This window comes from Rattus norvegicus, chromosome X, assembly GCF_021556685.1.
Source record: "Rattus norvegicus strain SHRSP/BbbUtx chromosome X, alternate assembly SHRSP_T2T, whole genome shotgun sequence".
Taxonomy (NCBI): Eukaryota; Metazoa; Chordata; class Mammalia; order Rodentia; family Muridae; genus Rattus; species Rattus norvegicus.
In genome coordinates, this window is record NC_141554.1 from 116,053,700 (window position 1) to 116,078,561 (window position 24,862).

Consider the following 24,862-nt stretch of genomic DNA (forward strand, 5'->3'; position numbering starts at 1 on the left):
AAACTTAAGAAGTTTCCACATCATAAAGGGATGATTTTCATTAGGACTGAAATCATCAGACTTACCCCTGGGCTACAGGTTCACATAGCACTGAAGCATGTCTTGATAGATAATCACCCTTGCCATTTCTCTGGTACCATTAACTAGTCAAGACTGGTCAGTTTATTGAATATGAACTTTATTGTGATTCTGTTTGTAAGGCAGTGTGGCAAAGGCACTGTAAAAGTTACAAAGACTGCAAAATGTGATAGAAAATGAGTAAGTTAAAAAGGAGAGAGCTACAAAATGTTATTTTTAAATGAGTGCATGCTGAACTAGACTAAATACTACAACTATGTTTTTTTTATCATTGCAGAAGCACTGAAATATTGTTGGAGGTGGGGCTTGGGGAAAAGATGTGAAAGAACTTCATGGAGGAGGTGGAATTTATGCTGGGCCTTGAATAGGGGCAGAATACTGACAGATGAGGATGAAGGGAAGAACATATAATGACTGGTTCACAGGAAATTTTGTAGACATACTGAAAAGCAAACCCCTGGGGAGTGGAGCTTCTGAACAGAGGGAAAAGCCTGGGGGATCTGGGTGGTTCCCAGACTCTCAAGGTCCCATATAGAGTTTTCAGTACCAATGATATTAGGAAGCACAAGGCAATGGGCTTGTTTGTAAATCTAGCAGCAGCAAGAGGTTTCACATTGTAGTCAGGGACCCCAAACTGGCTGTCCTATAACTGAATAGATTCATCCATCTTTTGGTGTGCATGATTCTTCACTAGTCCTTATTCTTGCCCACTGACTGAATGGTAGTTCGTGCGCGCTTACCTGCGCGTGTGTGAGTGTAGGTGTGTGTGGATGGATGGGGGACAGAGGCTTTGTCTCCCACTGCAGCTTCTTCAACTTCTCCCTCTTATGGCACACAGCTGGCTTCCAAATGACTAAAGTTCAAGCCCTTTTCACTGTCTCGGGTGCATTGAACTCCAGCTCTTGATAAAGCACCTAGGAAGCTTCCTCAACATGAAGGTAAAACACTGTGGGGGAGTTACTTGAGTTAGGGCAGGACCACACTTTCCAGAGGTGGTGGTGGTGGTGATGATGACATAGGGTTGGGACTGGTAAAAGTCAGCTCTGGCTACTGGTGAAATGTTGCTGATAAATCTGTAGTGTCAGTTAGGAGCTGAGATGTCAGGCTAGACCAGCTTGGCCTTGATCACCTCTCTCCTTCACCAACATGCCCTACAGGGACGATATGCTGAGCAGGTGGAAACAGCAAAGACACATGTAGGCTGGTCAGATTCTTATTGTCCCATTTGATTCACACCCCTGGAAGCCCTAAGGATCTTTTCTCAGTAAACGTGTGTGTGTATGATCTCCAGATGGGATTGTCACCTCCCCTGTCCAGCTGCTGGAGGTATATAGGTTCTGTAGCTACTGATGCTACTTGGATCAGGAGGTATGGGAAATATCGGAAAAGAGAAAACGTTAATAAATGTGTGGAATTTCAGTAATTGTGAATCTTGGTTAAGACCTGGTGCCTGACAGATGATGGAAAGCTGGCACGATTCTCTGATGATGCATACTTAGAGCTCAGTGAGATCATCGCTAGAGATAACTTTGAAACTGATGTGGCCTTGCTTGACTTTGGCCGTGGGACCACCCTTCTTACGCAGGTACAGAGATTTCAGATCACGGCAGTCACTGGGGTCAGCATCCAGAGTAACCTGCCCCAGGAACTGATCACAGAATTTTCTGCTATTCCAGACCTGAAGAGACAAATCAAGGAAGTGAGTCTCAACAATCCACTAAGACCGATGCATCTAGTGACACCTAAGATGTATATATCAAGTGACATTTTTTATCTTTTCCTGATAATCTTTTGATTAAGAAAATAATGTTCCCCCAACAATACAGATGAAAGTAGATTAAGGATCATTTTTTATTCGTGGCTTTGTTACATAAAAGCAGCTTACCAGAAGTATTAAGCCAGAAATACTGTCAGACTGGCATTACCCATATTGACCTAGCATATAGGAGTTAGCAGAACTAGCAAATACTTCCTTTCATGGGACTTTAGAGTACACATGTTCACAAGTATACTCATGAGCATATGATCTTCTGCCTATGGGAAATAAAGTCAAGGGCTTTATGTCAAAGGTGAATGCTGAAGTTGGTGTTTTGCTTATGAAGAAATGTTCTGAATACATTCAAATACATAATAGCTAGCCTTTGCTCTGCACCTTCCAAATGTGATGTGTTTGGGAGAAGTCAGTATGTGGTAGAGAACATACACTCCCCAAGGTCCCTTGTTCAGTCTTACCTGGATGATAATAGGAATGTCAGTGGTCCTTCGGTAGAAAATGGCCTGGGTGTCAAAAATGGCATGCACGGTGTTCTTCTGGACAGGAGAACGGACTTCTTCCTTTCCACATTTGATGATCAGATATGGATTTACAGCTGTAAGAAAGTGACCTTTCTTGTTGTTGTTTTGCTTTTGAAACCCAGTGATTAAGTTTCTTCCCTAAAGAGGCAAGAGGCTATGATTTTATAAAGTCCAATTCTGTTCTCTATGAAGGATGAAATCTCCAGACTGGAAATATCAATGGAGATAATAAATGCAGACAATGTTTTCTAACTATATATGCAGTCCTTACTTTCATTGGCATACTTCTTCTCCAGGCCCTCGGCACTGTGGACAGTGATCTGGGTAACCACCTTTGGGTAGCCACGTGCCAGGTTCCAGCAAGACATCTTGGGCATGTCCAATGTCAGTTCCCTAGAACATTAATAAAAAGAAGTGTTACCTCATGATGAAATGGACCTGCCAAAATAGACTTGAAACTCATAACAAGCTGGGTGACCTATCCCATTGCTCCCTGGATGTGACTTATGTCTTTTGAGGGTGCTTTTCTTTACTCTGGTTTATGGGACTTCAAGACTAGAGTTGGTACAGCTGGAGGGAGCAGTAGCTTAGGATCCCCAGCACTGAGAACAAGATAGAGAAGCAAGGAAGAGTGCCAGCATCTCAAAAGCAGATAGAACCCATCTGAGAACTGAAGATAAAATACAAGCAGCAGAGCTTAAGAGACTGGCCCTCTCCCCTTAAATGCCAGATCAAAACTCTAAATTTCAGATATCCATTGGAGGATTTTTCCATAGCTCCACTCTGAGAAATATTTTCACCACCTTCCTGCTATTAGTGAGGTCTGACTTGAGCATATTGTCTTATAGAGTATATGCATAGGGGAATATGGGCTGAGAATTGAAAGAAGGGAGCAAGGGCTAGAAGAGCATCACAATAAAACTGGACCTGAGCTGGACAGGCACTTCCGAGAAGATCCTCAGTAGAAATTCGCTGGTACGGCCATGCTGGAACATAGTTGGAACAAGAACATAGTTGCCCTTCTTCAGATACTTGCTCAGAAACACGGTACGGGTGTCGATATAGGTGGAAGTTCCAGCTCGCTCCTGAATATACAGGTGATGAAGGCGGAATCTTCGGTTCATCTCCACCTAGGAGCAAAGAAGATGAAGCAACGCATTCTGTTAAAATCAGAGTTTTTCTATTAGAAGGTCCCACTTCCACTCTCTTCTTCTTCATAATTCTCTTAACCCTAAAATCTCCTAACTTAGACTCTAAATGCTTTGCATTCTTTCTGCTCCAAATGCTGTTCTTACCTTGAAGAGCTCAAAACCAATGATGTAATTGTCAGGTCTTCCCATTCGGCGGTAAGTGCGTAGATCCTTCTGCTGCAGTGACATGATGACCTTATGGCCATCCTCAGGCACAGTGAAGATGTACTGAGGGAAAGGGGCCATCAAAGAGATGAATGATCAATTCCATTTAAGATAAACTAGCTGAAATTTTGTGGACCAAAATTCTTTTATGGGAAGCAGAGTCTCAGGTTAATTTCTGGGCTTTACTCTTGACCAGACAATGAAGTGATAGAAAATTAATTCACTACTAAGTAAAGATCATTCTACTTGCTTCTCCCTGTGGCATCTGGCATGTACTGAAAACTATTTTTAGGGCTTTGGTGCCAAGGAGGGTAGGTTTTAATATGTATGTTCCTGATAAGTTATTCATTTCTTCCTGTTAGTATACCCTTGTATTTAAAGCTATATGCAGAAACATTTCAGAATTCATAAAGACAGAAAGCATTCCTAGTCCACTCAACTAGACTTTGCCACACAGCCCTGGGTAGAATCATAAAACCAACCCAGACATTTGAGCAACCCAGGCAAGGGCCCCCAAAGGTCAATCTTGTCTATATATACCTACAGAGAGGCCATTCTCCAAGTTTGGTACAGGTACTTGGTAGGTATCTGAAACAATCCTACAGAGGGAATGAGTAACGATAATAAAGTTGCTTGAAGGGTAATTAAAATGGAAAGGGAAAAGAAAATTATAAGTTAAGTAAGCCAGTTTTCTGAACCATACTGTTCTCCAAAATGCCTAGGCAATGAGATCTATAGAAAGAAGAGCTCACAGTGAGCCAGAGTTATGTCTGCTATGCTGCTTTAGCACATCTTCATACAGACTATTCAAATTCAGTCTTGGGGTGCTTGAGAGAGTCTTGTTGCTTTCTTGCAATGTGCATGGTCAGACATATGAGTATGGTGGTAAATAGACTGAAGTAGAACCTGACAAGGCAGTGATTTAAATCCTGAGGGGGGAAAATGACCTCATTCTCCAAGAGAAAAAGCAGGTTTTAATGATGGTTTTCAGAAGGGTAATCTGCATGAAAAGGACTACAAGATATGATGTGTGTGGTGTATCTGGTGAACTACTAGGCAGTAAAGACAAATGAGAAAGAACTGAGACAGCATCTGGAAGGAGATCCCCACTCTGTTGTGTTGAGAGCATCACCAGAGAATACGAGTTAAGTTGGAACATTCAGAGAGAGGCAGCTGGAGAAACTGATTCAGATTTGAAAATGTTACCCAGATAAGTTTCTGCAAAGAGACCTTGTCTTCTGGGTCTTACAAGCATCTGAGTCAATCTCTTGGGATTGTGGTTGGTGAGTATTATGCAATAGATTTGAAAACCTGATGCTAAATGAATACTCCAGAGAGGAGCAAAGTGAGATCTGATTCTTACTGGCTGCATAGCTTGGAGGCAAAGGACAATAATTGACTCTAACCTGAGGATTCTGCAGGAAGGTATCGCGGTTGTTATAGCAACCTCCCGATCGGTTCATCAGAGGGTCATCATCCACAGTCCAACATCCCACCACTGATTCCAGCTCCTTGCGACCGAAAACAGGGTTATTCACATTGCGGCAGACATTCAGTTTGTGAAAGTTGTGGCAAAAATCTTCCAGACTCATCCTAAATGGACGGAATAGCAAAAGCAATGAAAATAGTACTTAATATGCATTTTTAGTAAGAGACTCAAATCCCTAGCTGCAGAAAGATTTCTCACCAAAATTCTCCATCATCAGACATAACAAGCCCCAGGTTCTTGCGATCGGTTACAGTCAGTTGCTGCCACTCTTCCGAACTAAAAGCAAATAAAGAATAGAAGAATAAGCCATTATGCTTGCCAGGATGTCAAAAGAAGAGAATGCATGGTGACTAGGCTTACTTTATTTTATCTCTGGCTGGATTGCAGATCAGAAATGTCTCTGTTATTTGATTGCTCATTAGCAATCTAGAGGGATAGCTTTGGGAGAACTACAGAGCTTAGGATATGTAACAATGAAAGTGAAATATCACTCACATTTCACTCCAGGGGCCGCTCCATTCTTGTCTTCCCAATGGATTCCTTAGGCGAACCATATACAGCTTCTCCGTACTGAAGACTTCCACAAGTCTTTCTCCAAGACGGAGCTTGCGAATATCAGTCATGGTGTAGGTATAACCCTTCAGTAGACCCCAATCTGTTTCAACTTCTTGTTCCTCCTGGCTGGGAGACTAATAGCAAATAAAGATACATATGGGCATAGGGATTGGGAAAGCCAAGTTCTGGATCCACTCCTATCTTGGTTGTTTCATCCCAGTATGATTGATTCAAGTTCTTCCTGTGCAGATAAAAATTTGATCCTAATGTCTAATCTAGCACAAAAGCAAGTGAAAGAGGGAAAATAATGTAACATAACAACTTACTTTAAAATTCAAATTCCAAGAAATCACTGACCTATGAACTGTGACTTAAAAAAAAAAAGGTGGTACAGCAGATTCATTCTTTGAGGGAACAGTTATAACTTCAATACCCAGGAGCCAAGATGATAGCAATAGCTTACCATAAGCTACTTACATCACCTTTGATGGTGCCTTGGCCCTCAATGGAACAACTGGTTCAAAGGGATAAAAAAATTAACACTCCTCAATCTCTAAGCCAGTTAGTTCTTCATGCCTATGTTAGCTTTCTGAGGTCCATTTTTGGCTCTTTTTGTGGGTTTCTAGGTTAAGTACAATGTTCCCTGCTAAATTTTGCTATCTTTCATGTCAGATGTGAACATAGATTGATTGTTTAGGGTGAATGCAAACCTCAATGGAGCAGGAAATTAGACCTCCTTTGGTGAACGTTTTGTACAGTTCTCCAAACAGCTTGTACTTCTCCTCAACAAGATCGGTGTAGCGTCCTTTCTGCATGTCAATGATTTCAGCCAATGTGCCCGTGAAGTCCATGATGATATCAGTGATGGTCAGACCATCCAAAGCCTCATAACAGCCCAGAAGCCTGAAAGCAAGTATGCAGTTATCTCGAATAAATTAGTTATCCAGATCAAGGACAACATGCTCCCAAAAATTAAAGCAATTCTTGCTCAGCCTTTACCAGCTGATTTTTCTCTGGATACGTAGTAGGAAATACTTTGAGATTACAATTAAAATTTTCTAGGCTTAGGCTATGTTGATAAATGCTAGTCCATGTCAAAACGTCTTCCTAAGGCAGATGACAGGCAAGGTTAAAAGGAGATGAGAATTCCATTTGAATTTCAGGTAAACAATCTGAAATTTTCATACGAGACAGGATTTAACAGAAACCAAAGAATCTATGAGTTTGGAGAGGCTGGCCCAGGGTTAATGAAAGGTCTTTAATCTTACTGATCTGCAGCCAACTTTAACTGTGGGGTTGAGTATGGCAGAATGAGTGCCCAATGACAAATATAATCTTTCTTTCTTCCTGTATCATGACCACCGACCAGTCAACTCCCTCCTTACTTTGCATATGCTTTTTCCAGTAGAGCATTCCAAAACTCATTCATGGAGGTGGAGAATGAGAAGACCAGATCTCCATTGATGGTGGGAAGCAAGTCGTCAATCACCACCTCAGTCCATTCTCCAAAATGCCAGAAACGGAAGCGAAAGATTCCAGCATATTTTTCTGGCTTTCGAGGATCCCATTCCTGTTCCTTATGGTTGGGAATCGCCTAGAAGGGTAAGAACATTTAGTCAAATATTACTCACAAGGCTATATCCAGATGTAGAGATTATAGTGAAGTCCTAAGAAAACCATATAGCAAACAGAAACTTGCTTTTGAGTCTAGGTTAGAAAAGCCTAAGGTGTGGCATTTTTTTTCCCACAACTTCTGTTTCCACAGGTCAGTTTGCTATGTGTGATATTACCATATCTGCTATTCCCATCCTAAATGCATAGGATACTGGAGAGAAAGTCAGAGGAGTCCCCATAGATAATCAGTAAACTAGATAAGAGACTATCTACATAGATTCATAAGCAAATGTTTAAATACATGAACAAGACATTTAAAAGTAATATCAGGATTGGAGAGATAGTTCATTTACTCCTTAATCATCAGTACTAGAGTTCAGATCCCAGCATCCAAGTAACAAGCCTGGTGTCTCTGTAAATGCTTGTGCCCCCAGCTCCTCAGATGGGAGAAACAGAAGATTCAGGGGACATGATGGCCTCCATATTAATGGAGAAACCATGAGTTCTGGCTTCAGAGATAGATCCTGCCTCAAAATAAGTAGGTCAAGAGTGCAAAAAAAAAAAATGCCCTCTCTAGCCTTAACGCTTGCACACAGAATGCATCCACATATACATACTGTACCCATTCTCATAAATAAGCAATAAAATAAACCAAATAATTCTTAAAAATTAAAACCAATACAGATGCAATTCTTACTCTGGTTTGCCTATCTAGAGTTTCATGTAGTTTCATAGATTTATTCAACATAATACAGATTTTAGTCATGTCATTAATAAAAATCACAATTTTGGAATTCTGTTTTTATAACTATCGCACATAAATATTCAAATCCATTTCTATTGGAACTTGTTCATTGTCCTAAATAAAATGTTCTTTGTTGTTTTGAATTTTATCTGAATAGTAAGGAGGAAGTTTTGCACTTTTAATAATTTCTAAGAACCTTTCAAGGATCCTTTTCTACCTTTTTTACCTTTTCTGTTATGTACCTATGTGTTAATGACTCCACGGCTCCTACTGGCTTCATAACAAGTTGGTACAAAGAATATAGTATATGAGGAAATATTGAGTCACAGCATGACAAATGACAGCAAGTGAGCAACTGGCATGTTAGACAAAGTTATTATACAAAATGTCATTGTTAGAATCTAGCGTACATGGATTTTCACTGTAAATCTCAGCTTGTTTTTATTTGTAAAAATTCTTACCATGGAAATAAGTTACCTACTTCTGTTTTTGAGAAGTAGAACGATCTCAAAAAGTTAGGAGCTGATTTCTTTTCTGTCAAATTATTCAAGAAGAAGGCAGAAATAGATTATGATTCCAGAGAAAGGGTATACTACCTTTGTCCAGTGTGACTCCTGAACAGCCAAACAGGAAAATGCAGAAATCATTGCCTTGTTCCCCAGTCTTCCCTGGATCAGCTGGTGGTTGCTAATGTTGCCCACAATCAGATGGGGGTCATCAGAAATGTCCTGGGGAATACAGTAATTGGTTATGCAGGAGTCAGGGATGAGATTTCAAGAGTTGCTAGAAGCTCAGCTAAGCCTTTACAGAGGAGATGGGGTTGTGTGAGGCTAGGGTGTTTATAAAGGAAAGGTTGGGGAGATTTCTAGTATAAACGAAGAGCAGTGGATAGCCTATGCACAGAGAAAAGACCTTATGGAGAATGAGGAAAGAAATAGAAGGAGAGAATGAGGTAAGATAGGACGGCCTTTGTCATTGGCATTTCCACCACAACAGCGAACACGGGAAGACTAGAGCTAAGACTTTGCATGCTACATTCTGATCTCAGTTTTGTTGAGATGAAATTTCCCTGAAGTCTCCATGCTTGTGGAAGGGTGACTACCTTTAAGACACAAGGTCTGATCGAGGTGAACATTCATGTATCTGCTTCTCTAGGAAAATGAGTGAGGAGACCATCCAGGAAGTCCTTTTCTAACAGAAAGCAAGGTAGTTTCCATGACAACCAGTTTTCCCAACCCTCACCTTTGTATGAATATAAATGACAGCAACATTAATAGCAGGTGTTAATAGACCATTCACAGGAATATATTTCAATGGAAACTCTTCCCGTGGGGCATATTCTAAAAGTACCTGACCAGATAGTAGGGACAGTATTTGTTAGGGGCATTACATATGTATCTTTACTTCAATGTCATTAGCTGGGTCGTCCCTACCGTCAGTAGGAAAAATGAAAGCCAAGTAATGCAACTACAACAAAGCATAATGAAAACAAAATGAAGCTACTTTGGAAGTGTGTTCAGTGCCTAGAGAAAAAGGATCCACAAAGTTCATCTGGTGGTGGACTGGATATGAGAGTGAGTTGACTACTGATGGACAGGGGGAAAACGTTGATGCATAGCAGATAAAGAAATGGTCATAAGCGAAGAACTACAGGACATCATATAATTGCAGTCGTGATGTGGCTCAGATCATCAGCACTGGCAGATTTCAAAGACATCAAGTCCCAATTAAATCCTGATAAATGGAAACATTTTCAGGGAAGTGGTTATTGGCCTGTAAGTTGACAATCTACATATCTTGTTGAAATAAATCCCAGGTGCAAATGGAAAGAAAATCTATGTGCACACTCTTTAAAATTATTAAACAGAAACAGCTATATTTTTCTGGTGCATAATGCCTATTTTTTAATGGATATAATTCTTCTTGAAGGGTTGGATCTACAGAATGAAGCATTCCATATATCTATTCAAAGCCAAGATAGTTCTGGAAAGAAATAAGCATTGTGGGCAGAGACACATCCAAAGTGAAGATTAATTGTGCATCAACCTGCCAAAAGGAGCTGGTTAGGTGGGTCAGCTTTAGATTTTCTGGTTGTTTTTGTCTAAGATGCTTGTCTGGTGTCTTATCACTGCCTTTTCTCTTGGAAGACTACTTCTACCATACTAAATAGTTTACAGGTTCTCAGCAGCTTTTTATTTTCATTTACCGAGCACAAAGCAGGTGCATTGGGCGAGTCAGATCCTGATGAATCTTCTCCCTATTTCTCTGCTTTTTCTAAGATGAAATTAAGAAGCATCATTGCACCTCCCTTGGCCAGACATTGTCACTTTATTTGGAGCAAGATATGAAGTTCTGCCCCAATTTCTCAGATGCAGATGAAACATAGGATTGTTTCCTAGTGTAGAAATCAGCCAAGTGAGTGTTTATACACTTCAAGGCAAACTGCTAGTTTTATGGAGAGGTACTATGGTTTGGAGTTACTTTGCAATATTTTTACTTTAGATGAGCAGGAGTCCACACCAGGTCAAAATTTTTAATGTGTAATCTTCTAGTCACATAAGGGATCAAAGAGACACATAGGCATATTCAAAATGAGGGACAGGATGGTTATTGTCCTCTTTGTATGAATTGGATATAGTTATTATCAAAAGCACACTTTACTATCATATTACTTTAAATTTTTGTGTCGAATTCCTAATAGTTGATTTTAAGACACAGTAACAGTCATAGAATATCAAAAGGAGTGGAAGAAAGAGGGTGATCAGATAGGGGCAGCCACTTGAGTCTCTGGTTATCTAATCACTAGGACATCTAGGCCTAAAGCTTTTAATTCTTCAAAAAAAAGACACATAATATTAAAGAAGGGACATTAAGACTTTGGCTGGCCCACTCCTTTCTCTTTAAGCTTGTCAATGAATAATTCTGTGTAAGGGAAAAATATTGTGGGGCTCCCCCACAGATATCCATCCCTAAATTGTACACTGTGCTCAAAACTCCATTTTTTGCAAGATTTTCTCAGCTCCTGGTTTTAGAAAAAAATCACCAATAGGCATTGATTTCCAGAATTCAAGTGTCTATGTATAAAACAGTCTTGTACTACATGCAAGTAGCATGATGTGTCAAATAGAAAACAAATCTTACTAAAGCCATAGCATGTACATTAAAAGACCAGGAAACAGCCAAGGAGTTAGAAAAGATAAGAAGAAGAAACTTGTGCAAATCTTAGAAGCTTTGAGAATTTTCCAGCAATAGATCAAAAGAAAAGGAATCGTTCTTAAGTGACTTTTAATATGTATTGGGACACACTTGGATAGCTTCCTTTTGAAGTTAAAGAAGGAAGGTTGTGGGAAATTTTCTGTAACTCCAAGTTGAGATGCAGAGCGTAGATGGGACATTTCAGCCTGAGCCATGCTGGTATGGTAAGAATGGGGTTCAGCGAGAGGCCACAGCTCACATATTCATAATATCATGGTGACTTGAGAGTAGTGGAGAGATGTAGAAGATGCTGTGTTCCTAATGGCTCCAGATGTGCTGGCACAGTTCAAGTGATTCTTGAACTGAGTGGTTTGGCAAAGCAAAGTGATTTCTTAGGTAGAGTATACATAATACTAAGAAATTGAACATAAAAAAAACTGGAGTGCTTCCCAAATACTATCACCCCAAGAAAAATGTTCTGTAAAGAAGGGATCTTTTCTAGGAAATATATTCTCTTGGGTGAGCATTGAGGGACATTTCAATTAGTCTCACCTCATCCCTATTCCCAGAAACTCCTGATGGGATCTCAATTATGAGATCTCTAAATCTGCAAAGTTCACTCTATTTGCAACAATGACACACAGACCTTTTAGCAATCTTTTAGCAACTGTTTATGCAAGTAACATTTGAAGGCAGAAACCATTGATACTCAGGTTCCCTTCAGGAACCACAGTAATAGCAAATAGTCCTTCTATAGCCAGTATCCAGAAGAGTGGAGGCAATTTTAAAAACACAGTGTGCAGTCAAGCTGGGGGCGCAGGTAAAGATATGGCCAGCCCTTCAATAGGTACTTGATGATTGACTATTTCCAGAAGAAGTAGAGGCTAATTGGCGTAAAACTTCTATTCAGAACCTGAGGGCCATGTGAGATAGCCCAAGGAGCCATTATCTTATCCTCAGAAAATTGAACCAGAAGGGGAGCTTTAGACCTGGGTCCACAGAGCAATGTTGTATGCTCTCTCAATGATCTAGCTTCACCTGCTGGGAATTTTTATTTCTATGTGAACATTTTAGCACCAGTACAACATTCTCTCCCTTCAAAGGAGAACGAAATGTGGAGCCTAGAAAAACAAAAGGTCAACTTCAGCCAGGTGGTGGTGGCACACCTTTAATGCCAGCACTTGGGAGGCAGAGGCAGGTGGATCTCTGAGTTTGAGCCCAGCCTGGTCTACAAAACCCTGTCTCAAGAAACAAAACAAAACGAAACAAAACAGACACACAAAAGGTCAACTTCAACTTCCAGTCTAAACAAATAAATCATTACACAATGATATTCATATCTGAAACTTTGGACTCTGGTATGAGATGAGACTCCAATACAGACACCAAACTTCATCATTGGAAAGAATTTATATATCTGTTTATGGGATATTTTAGGCAATGTTAAGGACCAACATGATACATGCTATAATATGGATGACCTGTAAAAAGATGCTAAATGAAAGAATCCACATAACTTTAAGAATACATTTTAATGAAAAAGTCCACAATAGAAAAATCTGGATAGAATAAAAGATTAGTGGTAGCTAGTGAGGAAGGAGTAACTTACTAGGAATTGACATGGAGACTTTTTTATTTTTAATTTTCTCACTTATTAGATTATAGTACAATTATATAATTTATCCCTTCCCCATCCTCCCTCCAATTCTCCTATATATCCATCTCCACAGTCCTTCAAATTTCTCGCCTCTTTTTTCACTGATTATCATTGCATTCATATATGTATGTGTGCACACACACATTCCTAAATATAACCTGTTCCATCTATATAATGTAGTTCGTATGTATGTTTTCAATGCTGCCCAGGGAAAGCTCCTTTTCCCATTCCCAGGTTTCCTCAGTCACCAATGATTGCATAGGGTTGAGGCCTCGTGGGTTTCCCCCTGTTCACTTTGGCAGGACATGGGGCACTTAATGTATTGATGCTATTTTGTGCCACTGGATTGTGGTAATATTTGCACAACCATGTCAATCTACCAAAGAATGCTCACACTGTACACTTCAAACAAGTAAATTTCGTGTCATATAAATTGTACTTTCAACAAAGATGAAAACTATTTGAAATACAGAATTTAAAATTAATAGAACATTTGGAGAAAGCATACAAGTCTATCCAACTCCAATTCAACTCTGATTGGGTAAACAATAAAAAAAAAAACCTTAGAATCACTTTCTGGAGAAAGACACAACGTCTGGACACCAGATGAAATTCATGAGACATCTAAGTCCAAACTACTGGACTAAGGTTCACCAGCAATAGATGGAAATTCTACTAACGTAGAAAAGTAAGAGTACTGCTTCTATTCTTATTCCATCACTGGCTATCTTTTACCTGAGCATGTATATTCTTCTTGGTATGTTTTCCTACATTAATTTCCCCTGCCATTCATATGAACATAGTTTTAACCTGGTACTTCTTTACACTCCCATTCAACTCAGACAATGTAACAAAATGACAAGTTGGTAGAGTACTCCATGAAGGAACACAAAACAAAGTCATTGGCAGTAGATTCCAGAAGTTAGAAGCTGACCATGAGAATTGACAGAAGATCTTGTGCAGGAGCCCTTTGTTCTTCCACAGCTGGCTGTGCAAATTCCCATGAGGCTTTGCTTCATGTAAGTCAGGGATTAGATGTGTCTGACTTTGGGACACTATTGAGGGTGGGTATGAGTCAGTCAGGAAAAAAGCCAGAGTGCTTGGCAAAAACTGGAGAAAAGATTTCTGTGGGAATTTGGCACGCAAATTCAGTCTAAAACTTGTACCTGCAGACTCAATTACTCTGAAACTTCATGGAACTTAACTTTTCATGAATTATTAAGACTATAATTTATGTTCTCAGGTGTAAAAAAAGATAAAGAGCATGTGGAAAATACCCAGAAAACTAGGAGAAAATCAGGCCACTGGCTTATCGAAAAGAAACAGGGTTTTTCTATGGAGGGTATGGATAGTTAATTGCCACTGGTTAATTAAAAATATCTTTTATTTCCCGTGTATCTACTGATTCTTTAAGCCAAGCCAGAGCCAGGTGTAGTAAAACTGGCCTATAATTGCAGCACTTGAAATTAGTGAGGCAGGAGAATTATGAGTATAAGGCTATCCTGGGATACATAACACAACTGTATCATGGTAGAGATCCTTGTCGAGCATATACAAGGGCCTGGGTTTGAACTCCAGCCCTGGAAACAAATGTGTGCCAGATTTAGTTGCACACACCTATAGTCCAGCTTCTTTGCAGACTGGGCCAATGGAATGACAAATTACGACTTTTTCTCAAACTAGAATTAGAAAAGCTGCAGAATGTAGCTCAGCGTCCAGTCACTTACACTTAGGTAGAGAACAGAGCAGGAGGAAAGTTGGTTTCGAAACTTGCCAAGAAAAAGAGAAACCCTGGTTGAGTATGATGCCATGTGGTATTATGAATGGGGAAATGTCTATACCCTTTCCTGCAAACCAGTATCTCAATTTCCCTAAGAAAGCAATGAAAAGCAGTGACCCATCTGCTCTTCTTCTAGAGTCAATTCAGAGAAGCCTATTACTGTGTCTCAGCTTTCCTGACGGGAGGCATGATTCTTCAACTCAACCTTAGCCTCCATTCTAGTTGTAAAATAATCCATAACTTTCAGAGAAAGCTCAAGTATTCCACAACCTTATTTTTACATGACGATCTAAAAACTCTATGTGCTTCTTACTGATATGCCAAACAATAGCATCTCAAGTATCTTGCTCCTTTGGGTTTATTAACTCTGTTTCATACGGTGTTCTCCAAAGGGAGTATGTGGATCTATTAATGGAAGAACAGCAATGAGGAAGTGAGTATGGTCTAAAAGGTAGCTGCACACACGCATGTTTGAAAAACAAACAGAGGCCCAAACAATATTATGATAGGAGGTAAAACTTATTTGGGCTTTGAAGTCAAGTTCTGAGTCAAAGCTTGCTGGAGGTTGGAACCTGAGTGAATCTTTACCTTCTCCTGGGAGACTTGATTTTTTTTCATCTACTGCTTTTAGTCTTGTTGCTTCTACATTTATTTGTGTGTGTGGGGGGGTGGGTATTGGGGAGCAGATTGACAACTGGTGGCAATTGCTTCTCTTCTTCCACCATGTGGGTTCCAGGGACAAAACTCAGGTCTATGAGATCACTTGCAAGTACATTTTCTTGATGAATCATGTTGCAGATCCCTGTTATATTTGTTTGTTTGTTTGTTTAGGTTTTTGAAGACAGAGTTTCTCTGCATAGCTCTGGCTGTTCTGGAACTTGCTCTGTAGACTAGTCTGGGCTCAAACTCAGAGATCTGCCTGCCTTGGCCTCCCAAGTGCTGGGATTAACAGCGTGTTCCACCATGCTATTTTTTAAAACCAGGAACATGAGTTCCATCAAAGAACTTGTAACATACCTACCTTGCTAACCATGATTAGAAAAGATGAAGTGAAATTATATATAGAGAATTCCAACACATAATCCAGTCCATACGAGGCATGTCATAAATGCAATTCCTTTTGCTCCTCCCCTGTGTTCATTCTCCACCTCTCCACACACATACACAGTCCTTACCACTGAAGCTTACTCTAGAAGGGGAATAGTTTGCCTTAAAGAAAATATAGACTATTGTCGTAATTATTAAGGGATTTCCCTCCCTGTGAATTCACCTAGGATTAAATCTACAGAATGTGGATGAAGAAAACAAAATACAAAGAACTAAGCCAAGACAGAGTGGGAGAAGATGCATCTAAAGCCGAAGCAGCAGAGGAAATGCTGTCTACTTCGTTCACATCTGGGAAATGGCTTTGTGTTGCCTTCCAACTTTGCCACCCACCAGATATCCTTCCATTTCCTCTAGGACTTCACCCCCACCAGTCGTCCTCTCTCCTGCATCTTCAAACTCTTTATGGTCTTTACTCCTTAGCCAGCGACTATGCTCGACTCTGCTCATTTTTAAAAGATAGCCATCCAACATACACTGCCGTCACTTCCCTGCTTCCTTTTTAGCTCCTTCTGCCACTCTTTATTGCCATCCATTCATAAGTCTCTCTCTCTCTCTCTCTCTCTCTCTCTCTCTCTCTCTCTCTCTCTCTCTCTCTCTCTCCAGATATTTTTAACGGGTAAGACATCTTACATCTTTGCCTTCCTAAACATGTTAACGGATTCTATTCATGTTTCTTGGATTTTTAAAATTATAGGCAAATAAAATTATCTGTAACTCTGTCAACAAGTTAGAGGTTTAGAAATGTAGATTTCCCCCACTCATATTTTCTTTCTTATTGTTGATATCGAGGACTGAATCTCGGCTTTATTGCTGAGCTCCGGTTACAAGCTCCAGTCTTATACTTTGAATTAGTATCATTCCTTGTGAATCAACAGTAGCTTTTAGGGCATCTAAGCCTGGTGCCTTTGCTTCTTCATAAAAACACCATATTCAAGAAGGTGCCTTGCAACTTCAGCTGGCCCACTCCTTTCTTCAAGTACAGGAGGAAAAAAAAAAAAAAGACATTGAGATCAATGTATCTTGGCACCACCTGGTGGCAACGTGTATGAACTAAATTAACTCTTAGAATTCCAGTTAGGAGTTTAAAGTGAAAATTGCAACAAGAGCAACAAAATGATTGTTCGTTCCTTAAAATGACAAACACAGAGTTGATAACTAAGGCGGTTCCCAATCACATATTAAAAGACATCTCCATACAAAGAGAGTCTTCAGTTCCCAGAGCTCGCACTTTCTGATATCTCCCTACACGAACATTGGGAAACATCTCCAGTATATTATCCTTCTGTCCAGTTGTAACGTCTTGATAAAGCAAGGTTGCTAATTATTTTCCAGATTCTATCACTGTATCTTATTATACATCAGAATCTAGTTCATATATAGCTTCTGGAGAGGCGTTGAGATGCACTGAGACACAGCACATAGATATTCCATTAAGACCGATACTATTAGTAGTTAATATTAATGGGTATGGAAAAGCTGCAGTTATATTTGAATTCCACTAGATAATACTGAAATGGCACAGCAAATGATATTTAATAAACAGATCCAAAGCCTCCCTTCCCCAATGCAACTTTTGTGTTCTTCAAGTAGAAATCATTTCACTGATGCCCACTGTCTAAGAGGATATTGGCTTCATTGATCTGAGGTTATCTTTAAGGTAAGATGACAGGCAGCAAACTAAAGAGACAAGAGGATAGTTTCTTTCTAGATTTCAATACGGACTCAAATTTCTAAAAAGAATAAGCACAATATATTTCCTTTTCTGTTGTTGCCCCTTTTTTATATGATTGACTGAATTTTTAGTCCCCTCAAGCTAAAGTCTACTTTAAAATTGTCTCTGGGTGAGAGGATGACACATCAGCTGTTTTGTGTTAGTCATTTAAAAGTGTGAAAACATCACGTAATTCATATATATATTGTATATATATATGAAATTGTTAATTATAACTCAACAAAGAGAAATAGAACAACAGTGAAAGCTAGGAAGAAAGAAGACAGAATTCCACATTTTCTACTTAGTAAGTCAGTGTAAATGAAATAGTAGGTCATGTAGAGTTTTGAATCAAAAGGAAATCATGGAGACAGAAAGTGGGGCAAAAAATGAGAGGTACCTGAGGACGTTTCCACACAACCTTTCCTGGAAGCAGCCGGTTGAAAAACAGAGAATCATTCTCCGGTAGGAAGGTAGGGTCACAGAAAAGTCGGCCATCCTTCATGCAGTCTTGCTTCAGTTCTTGGTACTTCTGGTTTTTGAAGAGCTTCAGAGGAGGACCCATTATTATCCAACTAGGTCTAGAATGACAAAAATTGTTACTTTGGAGGAACTTCTCAGATCTTTTGAGGATTACCTAAAATTCCACAAATGGCAGTGGCTGCAGTGGCTTCCTCCCAAAGCCTTCAGAATGAGGAAAAGTCACTGCATTCAAGAAAAGAGGAGTCAAGGTTCAGATAAATGGTCGATCCTGGGTGAGCACCTAACCATTTTAGGACCTTGGTTTCTTCATCTGCCAAATGGGACAAAATGCACTTTAATGGCCTCACTGGGAAAATAGGTAACAGATGTGAAGATTGCCAGCTAAGCATAAATCATTATAATGTAAAAGGTAATTTTCCATTTCTACTGACATGGAATAGCTCCGAAAAGTACATTTTGAAATTTGATGATAAAGAAGGAAAAAAAAAAGTCACTTTACCATGTTCGGAATGAATCAGTGTCCTGGAGCGCTACATATTTGGTGCGGGGTGGGTGGGGACAGCGTCTTTCAATTCTAACAAGTCCGTTTACACACCTACTTTCATTTTATTATTTAAAGAGTTTGTATGTTTTACTATTGGCCAAGAAGGCTAATGTAAAAAACAGAGCTCAGCAGATGGCCTCCAAACATACATAAAAAGATAGAAAGATTATATGATCTTTTGTTTCCTTCAAAGTGTAGAATCATTTGCAGACTCCAAAACCAAAAGGCAGACTGAAATTCAATTACACTAATTTGACAGACTATAGATTTTTAATCCCGTAGCAATATAATACACTATTGCTTCCTTTCCTTTGGAAAAAAAATAAAAGAAAATGCCACATAGCTAAACAAAATTAATATAGTGGTTTTTTTTCACACACAGTCTGTCAGACTGCTCTACACACAGATATCCTTAACAATTGGTTCGTATGAAGGTAATTTAAAAGGCAAATTTGCTTTTAAATAGCTTTGTAGTGATAATAGATCTTTCTATGTCATTACTTGATCCGCAGGGATAGATTTGTAATGAACTGAACGGTTTTCCTCTGACATTTAGTAGTAAATGAAAAACTGTTGTGAAATTTTTATGGTGTCAGCTACATCAAACCTTTATTCCTCTGATTCTATGAGCTCAGTACAATTAAAACCAAAAACCTACGGTTCAGAGTTCTAAAAAATGTTTCATGAAATTTGCAAGGACAAAGAATAAAACAAATTGGCTATATTAGCACTGTATGCATGGAGGGGGTGGGTGGGTGTGCGTGCAAACAGTGCTCCTGTATGCACGCATATATATGTTTGTATGTATAGGAGCATATTTTATAGTTTCTACAATATATCTCCATCTTAGAAGCACTAGGATCCAACATTTATTCTACTACTATACTAGATTTTCTATGAGTCCTGCAGATTCTAATTCAGCTCCACAAAGCAAGTTTGTTACTTACCAAGCCGTATTCCAGGCTCTTCTGTTGCATTTACTATTTTCTAAAAGCAGTAATAATACCAGTCAATTAGGTCCTTGCATGTCTTTCAGTATTGTGGCCCACTGCCTCATGATGAAACAGTTTCCCCACTTGAAAACCACAAACCTATAAAAACTACTTTCTTGATGTTATTTTATGGTAAAGTTATTTGCAAGATATGTGTAACGAACATGCCCTTTCTCCTAATTTAAAAATTAAGAGACTGAACATGACCACAATTTTTCCATAGCCTTATTTATTGTCAATTGTTTTTTCAAATTAAGTATTGTGGAAACACTGCAAAACACCAATGTACTTTCTGCTAACCAGATTTAAGCCTGTTCCTGTGTTTTAGATATTTGTGTGTTTCATTGTATTTGAAAGCATGGGTGGCATCAGTAATAATTCTCTGTTAAGCATCAGAGCCAATCTGAGTGTTTGCCCAGACTCCTTTTCAAAGCCTATTACAAATGGACTCTAATTTTCATGTGTGTTCAAAGTTACAGCTAATATTCCCGTGTCTCTCGCTTTCCCTAGAAGGTTTGGTGGGCTGCCAGAGGCTGGGGGCTGTAAATATGGATAGTCTGAGGCAATTAGGACATTTAGTTTGCCAGAACCTCCTAGCGCTGAACATTCTGGATAAATGGGTATTTCCTGCCCAGGAAAGCCATGTGCTCTCACAAAGTCTCCTTTGCTAATCAGGCCAATAGTAAGGCTCACAAAAGCTTGCGAGAAGAATTTGTTACAAAGAGACCCTGTCTAAACACAGAAGCAGCATCAATTCAACAAAATTAGATTTGATTTTAAAGCCAACAAAATAGGTCTGGTGAGATGGCTCATCAGGGAAGGGCACTTGCGAAGCCTGATGACCTGAGTTCAATTCCCCAGGAACCACATGGTGGAAGGAGAGAACTGGCTCCCACAAGTTTTTATACACACACATATACACACACATACACTCACTCCTAAATTGAAACCAAACCATACTATGATCTAGGCAGGGATTTTTCAGAAACATAATGTACAGCTGGTATTGGAGGGTCCAATCTTGATAGAATGAATGCCTTTTCCATGAAGATGCTTGCATTCCAAGGACACATTGTGCATTTGAACTTTCACTCGGGTATAATCATAGTCCTAAATCCTGCTGGACTTATAGAGTAGGATTGACTCCCCTCCCCCATTTCTGACTAGGTAGGTAACAAGTCAGTTGTGTTCCACTTGCTCTATGAACTTGATCTCTTTGTACTTCAGAGTTTTGTTTTGTTTTGTTTTGTTTTTTTATCATGAGACTGGAGGTATGAATCCTTCACCTTTGAACTATAGATTTAACCACTAAGATTATTTGTGTAAAGCAATTTGAATAAATAGAAAGTGCTATATGTTTGCAAGATAAGCACTGAAAGACCTCTCATTACTGGGCACCTTGTTCAGCATCTCCGCGTATTTGTTTGACAGATAAATGTCTTTAGTAGACAATCAATATTTGTGTGGCAAATTATTTGAAGTGTGCATTGTTGAATTTAGTTTGCATGCTCTTTTTTTTTGCAGCAGCAGCCATGCATTGTAAAACAAGACCTGTGCCCTTCGTTTAGTATGCTCAAAAATGGTAACTCAGAGAAACAGCGGCTAAAACCTGGCAAGACCGAGTCAAAGCCCAGTCTGTGAAATGCCAGACGCGCGCGGTGTGTGGTTTTCTTTTATACCACACTTCATCTTTTGGTCACTGCATTTTTTTTCAGAGAAAGGATTTTTTAGTTCAAATGAGGAAACCCTCCCAAGTAAAGGCGATGGCCAACTTTTGAGGCATTCTGCCTAGAATTTATTGCCATGGTGGATATTGAAAAGGTTCTTTCTTTTCATGGCTTAATGATCCTGGTAGAATCCAAACCCTTTACATCCAAAGGCTCGTTCAGTAGCTCTCAGAAAAAGAGGTGTACAGAGACAGGAATGTTTGTTTCTTATTGTTCCGCTGTTCCAGTGGTGATAGGGAGGAGAGAGTCATCCTATCAAAGATCACCCGTTAGGAAAGGCGATAGAAGAAGAGAAAAGCTAGGACTTTACATTCAACCCTCAAATCTCTAGATAACGTCTGCAGTGTGAACAATTCTGGGAAGGAATTGTGTGGCCTGAGGGCAAGTGGCAGGTGTGGCCAGGCAGGACAAACTGCAGGCTTATCATTGAGGTAATAAATAGCCTTAGGCAGAATTATTAGAATTCAGACCCACTGCCTAAGGAAAGAATGTGAGGAACATTGTGTCTACCAAGAAAATGGATAGGGGCAGGCTCAGTGTGTGGCAAGTCAGAAATTGCCAGGGAAAATGGAGGGAGCCTGCCACGTGGAACTCAGGCCTGCAGCCAGGAGAAAGAGCTTTTGCTGTACAGTGGACTTGAAGCTCTGAGGAGGCAGGGATAGACTTAGAGGAAAATCATTTCCTTCTTTAGCCGTGGATCAGCCTTACAACAGTCACCAAGTTAATTCTAAAACAAAACTGATTTTACAAAAAGAACAGAGATCTCAGATCACAAATTACTTTGGATTTGAAGGAATAGGTGAGGTAGCCACTACACTTAAGGGGCACAGGGTGAGAGTGTATTGCTCCAATGACACCGTCTCTGGCTACTTTCTCGCCTATATTCTGCAAAAATAGAGATAAATGGAGGTACAATTAGTACAGGAGACTTAAATCTATCCTAGTCTAGACAGAATCTTATCCCTCCTACTGGAGGCGATGGGGGCATTCATTGGGCTTTAATGGGAAGAATAAAACTTCAGCATCCATGCACGTGCTACCCAGAGAACAGAGCTTCCCATTAGCGCGCCAGTAGAATCTTATCTTACATCTGTGGTCACAGATCTGCCAGAGAACTCCGAAGTGGCTGTTGACATTCAAGGTTTTGTTGGCCAGACACTCTGGGATCTGAAAGGAGCCTTAAACGTTCCCTAATCAACTCTACTGTTTTCCATAGGATATATTTACTCTGTCCAGAGAGAGAGGACAGAAAAAGCACACAATGTACAGTGTTGAAAAACTATATCAAGAAGTTAAAGACAACTCAAAAACCATAAAAACAACATGCATAGTTAGGAGATTCACAAGCAAATCCCCGATGCCACCACTTATTGAAGTGACATCTTTCACCCTCAGTTTCCCTATAGGCACAACAGGAATATGATGGCTTCCCTGTGCACCTTGGGGTGTTATTTAGAAGAGCTCATGAAATTAAGTATGCTAGTGTATTTTGATTGTTAAGAATAAGTTAACATTTAGCAGTTATATTAGGAAATGTTTAATTATAGCAAATTAAATCTCATTTCTTTGTAGAAACAGAGGAAATATGATCACATGCTTAAAATAAGACTCACACTGACATTTAAGGACCTATATAAAATGGCCATGCCTTACTCCCCACTCCACCTCCTGTTTTTGGCTGACTTGCTGACTTGGCTGACTAAACTTATCCTAAAAATCTAATTTTACAGTCCTTTGAGAATCTAATTTCGATTTTTATAGAATGTTTTTTTTTTCTGGAAGAACTCTTAGAAATCAGTTAATACACCTTCTTTCTTTCACTGTAACATGAGGAGACATTGCCAGAGTTACATAGTAATAGAGTTTGTACTAGAATTGGAACCTATTGATGCTTTCACCAAAATTAAATTTTCAAACACAAAAAGAACCCTGAGAGGAAGGTCAGCATGCAGACACAAAATTACAAAAAAATAAATGCACATAGAAGTCTTATTTTTGAATTGCAAGTTGTCAGAAGGTGATATAACTTCAAATCAAGGCTAATCAAAGAAACTGTTTTGAGGTCACAATGGGGCTGTTTTCTGCTTTTAATTTAGGAACTGAAAACTTGCAAGGGTATAGAAAGTCTGCTTTTTAACCTATTCCTAACCATGAAAGCATTTACGCTGTTCCCTCGGCCATTGGAAACTCTCACAATGAATAACGAATGCTGTTCAAATACAAAGTACTTGCACGCACTTGTGCACACCCAAGCACATGAGTGCATATGCATATTCACAAGTATATGTGCATGTGTTTCTGCATGTCTGTGTGAACATACACACACACACACACACACACACACACACACACATGCATGTGCATGCATAAGGGGGCAAGTGTGTCCAGAAACACCCAAGGAAGGTGTTAATTAGTAACACCCCCAGATTTTTGTTTATTTATTCAGACCCTAAAGAGAGACCTTAATTTCACAACCGAGATTAGCAAATGAGGCATTTGCTGAAGTTTAATAAAAACATAAATACAAACCAGGAAGCGTTTTTGTGTGACAGGCAAAACAAGAGGATTTGCTGAATTTTCCAAAGTGATTTTCACCAAACTTTTCTAAATCCTCGCACCCACTTGTTTCCACTGCAGTGTGTGGCAGCTCCCTTTTCCTGACCCTGGTTGAAGCCAGCTCTAGTCAAGTCCCCACTTAAGCCTCAACAAAAGTATAGCGGAGTGGAGTGGGGGATGGAGTCTTGACTGCGATTCAGAATTTAAACCAAAGATAGAATCAGAGGGAAACCAAACCAGGCCCAGGGGCTGATAATAGAATAGCAAGATCAACCTGTCACCAGGGCAGGAAGGTCCCCCGAGGCTGTGCAGACAGGGTGTTAAGATAGCCTAGGAAGCTACTCCTTCATTGTGTAGCAGCCTGTGGCCTGTGCACACAATTTCAAACGATTACAGAATGTAGTACAGAGTGTGGCTCCATGCTTGTGCCTGAATTTCAATACTTTGCCTATCACTCTGCATCAGAAGAAACTGGATGAAGCAGCTAGCCGGCCAGCTTCTCTCCTCACACTCTTCTCACAGGTCTGTTCCTGGTGGCGAAGTGTTTCCGAACAGAACAGCCAGAAAACAGAGCAGCTAGCCCCCAGAAACAGTTTAGTGCAATACCATCAAAGTCATTGCATTGAGCCCCCCAAATTCCAACTCATTTTAGATGCTTCAAAATGGCTATTAACATACACACGTACACACATTCTATCCAGACAAACCGTAACATTAATAGATGTAAAGTCTGATTAACTCTACAGCTGAAGTTCCTTTGCGTCTCTTAGATGTTTCATCTCAGAAAATAAAATTTTTAAGCTGAATTTGTGGGCACCAGCTCTACTCACCTGAGTTATCTCAGGAGCCCTGCTGTTGCTGCTGCTGCTGCTGCTGCTGCTGCTGCTGCTGCTGCTGCTGCTGCTGCTGCTGCTGCTGCTGCTGCTCTTAGCCAGGTAACCCCACTAAGTCTGTTCAGCCAGTGCAGCTGAACAAAGAT

At 39.8% G+C, this 24,862-nt stretch overlaps 1 protein-coding gene across 1 annotated transcript; it reads right to left on the reverse strand.

Moving 5' to 3' along the window:
- Positions 1-164: 164 nt before the first annotated feature.
- On the reverse strand, positions 165-24,862 carry Capn6 (calpain 6). The gene is given in 13 exon segments (NM_031808.2): positions 165-1,756; positions 2,311-2,447; positions 2,645-2,766; positions 3,301-3,503; positions 3,669-3,791; positions 5,135-5,321; positions 5,416-5,493; positions 5,713-5,906; positions 6,483-6,675; positions 7,158-7,366; positions 8,728-8,859; positions 17,982-18,162; positions 24,714-24,862. Coding segments are annotated over 12 exon segments (1,926 nt in total). The 5' UTR covers positions 18,147-18,162; positions 24,714-24,862; the 3' UTR covers positions 165-1,573.